The sequence below is a fragment of the Pristiophorus japonicus genome, chromosome 4 (assembly GCF_044704955.1).
Source record: "Pristiophorus japonicus isolate sPriJap1 chromosome 4, sPriJap1.hap1, whole genome shotgun sequence".
Taxonomy (NCBI): Eukaryota; Metazoa; Chordata; class Chondrichthyes; family Pristiophoridae; genus Pristiophorus; species Pristiophorus japonicus.
Genome location: NC_091980.1, coordinates 67,971,797 through 67,975,987, shown reverse-complemented (window position 1 = coordinate 67,975,987; position 4,191 = coordinate 67,971,797). Strand labels below are relative to the sequence as shown.

Sequence of the window (4,191 nt, the reverse complement as noted above, 5' to 3'; positions counted from 1 at the left end):
TTATTAGGCGTTTCTTGTCTACGATTGGCTGCTGTCTGTTTACACATTTCCCGGCTCCGAACTGGTTAACTCTCAACAAAAGTATTTTTCCTGACCGCTGTGCAGTCCGTATAAATAGCCGAACAACGTTCTCAGCGCTCAACTCCACGGTTAGTCCTTTTGAGTCCAGAGCTATCCCAACAATTACTGAAACAATTCTAGCGAATGAGACACCGCTGCCATGAAACTCGCCCAAGTAACTACTTGCTTTATGTTCGTTTACAGTAGCATTACTCCAGCCGCACTGTGGTAAGCTTATTTCTTCATACATTAACACTTTTATTGTAATGTGTGGAAAAAGTGGAATATTCAAATTATACATTATTCCTGTTACAGGTCCGTAAACAACTTTTTGATGACCGGACCAAAGGTAAACTGAAGTCGTCTTGGTATTTTTTTAACAAACTTTGTTTGCTTGCATTCTTGAACTAATTTTTAGATCTGTCCTTTCGTTAAATATAATGGATTTTGAAAATTATTGGTTGCACCTTTTATTCCATACATATTAAAACAAATGTTGTCCCGTTGGATGCTATGGATTCACAGATTGCCCGCATTTAATTAGCAGCTGATAAAAGTTCCGAATTACTCATCGCCGAGAATATTTCGCGAAGTTATCACAAATCCCCCTTCAATACGTCCCATAACAGCGTTTCGATTTTATGTTGGAAAAAAGAATTTTAAGATTTGACTTATTTTATTGGTAACGTTAAATTTCTGGAAACTGCAGGTATAAAACTTAAAACCTGGAGCAATAGCGACAATATCAGAAGCGACTCTCTGACTCTAATTTCACTTCGCTTTGTAAACAATATCCAGGTGCTGTTGATGCATTTGACGAACGGATTGCGGTTATTTTGTTATTGCAGGCGTTCCTGACCTATTCCAGCAGTGTTGCTGCTGGGGCTGAGTCCGGGATTGACGAATGCAAACACCAGTTCGCCTGGGACCGCTGGAATTGTCCAGAGAGCGCACTGCAACTCTCAACGCACAATGGTCTTCGGAGTGGTAAGAACCCTCCTAGTATAAGCAATAGTGTTTTTTTTTAATTAACTCTCCTTAATGCATTTTAATGTGTTTTTATTAGCTACGAGAGAAACGTCCTTCGTGCATGCAATAAGTTCTGCTGGTGTCATGTACACCCTGACAAGAAACTGCAGTATGGGGGACTTCGACAACTGCGGATGCGATGAATCAAGAAGTGGTCAAGCTGGTAGGTTGGACATTCTTGTCAAAGGACCTTTCCGTTGTTTATATTTCTAAAGATCACTTAAAAAGCATTTATTTTTGATGCACAAACCGTTTCTTGAAGTCTATTGTACTAATTTCTGCGCTGATGTGTGACTGAACATCTGTTTTGCAGGTGGGCGAGGCTGGGTTTGGGGAGGATGTAGTGATAATGTTGAATTTGGGGAACGAGTTTCCAAACAGTTTGTCGATGCCCTGGAGACGGGGCAGGATTCCAGAGCTGCCATGAACCTCCACAATAACGAAGCCGGCAGAAGTGTAAGTCTATGAGCTGATCAGTTCACTTCACTTAAGTGCTTCTAAATCATAAATTATTTCGAGTTTACTTCTAAATACATTGCAATGTTGCACAGATTCTTCAAATGTTTTATGCTTATTAAAATTATTGAACATGTTGCCGTCATCAATAAATCGCGTCGTAATCTAGTGTTCCACGGATGGTCCTTTCACTAACATTTTTAATGTTTCGAAAGACTAGTGTTTTTAAGCAATATATGGATGTGGGGGTATGGGCAACCAAACGTCCTTGAAGACGGGACGAAATATTATACTGTCGTTTCACCCATGGGTTTGAATTTTCGTCTAGCGAAACTTTTACATGCATCCTTAGATAGCAATCCCAGTTCGCAGCGGGTTTTGGCCCATGGTACAAAAAAATGGTAATTTCATGAACGTTGCTTGTTGCACTTCTAGTCCGAAAGTAAAGGACAATGCCCTCGGAAGTTGCATGAAATAGTACTGTCTCACATTCGCTTTCTGGAACGCGCATGGCCACAGTGGCGCTCCAGTTTCCTTATACTCACAAATAAATGTCTCCCTTCCCCTCTCCTGAAGACGGCCTTATGCTGCAGTACCTCCCGGGTGTCGGCGCTTTTTGGTACTTCATCTGAAGTGTATGCTTCAGATCTGAGCAAAAATCTACTTGGGGGAAGAGTACAGCTAGCACCAATCTTGTCTTTGTTTGATATCCATACCTGTACTGTTCAGCAAGGGTCTCTGGATGGGGAAGAGAGTTTTGGCTTTTTTTTTGTTCTCCTTGGTCATTGCGGCGTTCTCCTGTACTACCTGGACCCAGATCTACTCGCTCCGCATAGACCAGGATAGAACCTGGAATCTCCAAGGTTCTCGGCTCACTGACACGGAGTTGTACAGGATATTTGAGTTTGGGATAAAGGCACATTGAGGCGAAGGGCCACTTGATGGAAACATTTATTATGAAGCAAGTTGAGAAAACGTTCCATTTCTTCAAGCACTGACCACCAATTCAAATCCGTAATCACTGTTAAAATCTTGTATTGGGATGCGAGCCTTGAATATTTGTGCTATGAGATGGAATAAATCAACGAGCCTTAAGTTTTTTTTTAAATTCAAGAACACGAGTCATAGATGACGCGATATTTCGTGCACATCACCTCGTCAGTTTTAGGTATATGTGACGGCGATGCCGGCAAATTCCTTCCAAAGGGGTTACCAACTTTCAGAATTGATAGTTCCACATTTTTTTTGAATTGCAACATTTAACACGAGGATTCCACACTAGCTTCTGATGCAATGGGTAACTGATTATATCCAGTCGTGTTTGTGTAAATAACGTTAAAGGATTAATTCCATTGTTGATTCCGTAGGCTGTCCGAGAGACCATGAAGCGAACCTGCAAGTGTCACGGGGTGTCGGGGAGCTGCAGTATCCAGACTTGCTGGCTCCAGTTAGCTGATTTTCGAGACATTGGGAACTTCCTGAAGGTGAAACACGAACAAGCTGTGAAGATCGATTTAGAAAAGCGGCGTATGAAAGGAGGGAATAGCGCGGATAACCGTGCAGCGATCGCGGATGCGTTTCGAGCTGTGTTGTGGACAGAACTTGTCTATTTGGAAGACTCTCCAGATTACTGCGTCCGTAATTTCACGTTGGGATTGCAGGGAACAGAAGGAAGGGAATGTCTCCAAAGTGGAAAGAACCTCTCCCAATGGGAGAGAAGGAGCTGCAGACGGCTGTGCGGAGAGTGCGGGCTGAAGCCAGAGGAGAGGAGGACTGAGACCATCAGCAGCTGCAATTGCAAGTTCCACTGGTGTTGTACTGTCAAGTGTGAGCAATGCAAACAAATCGTAACCAAACATTATTGCTCTCAGCGAGAGAAGAACAGACCTTTCAATAATAAGCGTAAAAATCGGGCCCAAAGCTGGTGAAAGAAGTCTATGGAACTTTCAAATTTAGATTTTTTTTTTACAATCGACATAATTCAAAATAACGTGTTTCTCAAAGTATTCGTTTTGTTAACTAAACAGACTAGGTATAAACATTACTGAACTGTTTCACCGTTCTAGTGATCAGTTTGCAGATTCTTGTACAGTGCTCCTTCAGACACAACATTTTAGAAGCAAAAAGTTTTTAAACTATATTCGTTTTGAGACGTGTACTTTTTAAAAAGCTGGGAGTATTTAAATTGTTTTAGTCTACAAGTAAATTATAAGGAATATGTCTCCATGGTTAGTTAATATGTAGTTAGTTGTATAGTTGTGAATACTTGAGTGAATTCAGCAGTTTCTTTCTATGAAAGGGGATATGGGATTTTATTCGACATTTTGTTTCTGCACGATGATTTTTCTTATGCACTTATTTTTCTGTAACATTGATGTTTTGCACCGATTCAGAAGCGTTCGCACTGTCACCGGAACTGCACATGGACACTTGTATTATGGTAGATAATGTAGCATCAGATGTTGCTGTAAAGAGCTTGCTTTCACTCCAATTGGACCGATTTATTAGTTTCAGCACCTCGGGCTTATGATCTGTGGCCAACAAGGCAACCGTCTTTAATTGTAGAACATTCAATTGTGTAATTGTATTTACATTCATGTTCCCAAAATTTATAAAGTTACAAGACTGCAACATTGGTTTGCATTC

At 41.1% G+C, this 4,191-nt stretch overlaps 1 protein-coding gene across 1 annotated transcript; it reads left to right on the top strand.

The window, feature by feature from the left end:
• The first annotated feature begins 376 nt into the window (after window positions 1–376).
• On the top strand, window positions 377–3,473 carry LOC139262450 (protein Wnt-8-like). Its single transcript, XM_070877638.1, has 5 exons — window positions 377–409; window positions 909–1,047; window positions 1,127–1,252; window positions 1,403–1,545; window positions 2,913–3,473. The coding sequence occupies exons 1-5, from the start codon at window positions 395–397 to the stop codon at window positions 3,471–3,473; spliced, it is 984 nt and encodes a 327-aa protein (XP_070733739.1). The 5' UTR covers window positions 377–394.
• The last annotated feature ends 718 nt before the right edge of the window (window positions 3,474–4,191 follow it).

Coding starts and splice junctions, on each gene's coding strand:
- LOC139262450 (XM_070877638.1), top strand. Junction 1,048..1,126: donor GCACAATGGTCTTCGGAGTG/GTAAGAACCCTC, acceptor TGTTTTTATTAG/CTACGAGAGAAACGTCCTTC. Junction 1,253..1,402: donor ATCAAGAAGTGGTCAAGCTG/GTAGGTTGGACA, acceptor TCTGTTTTGCAG/GTGGGCGAGGCTGGGTTTGG.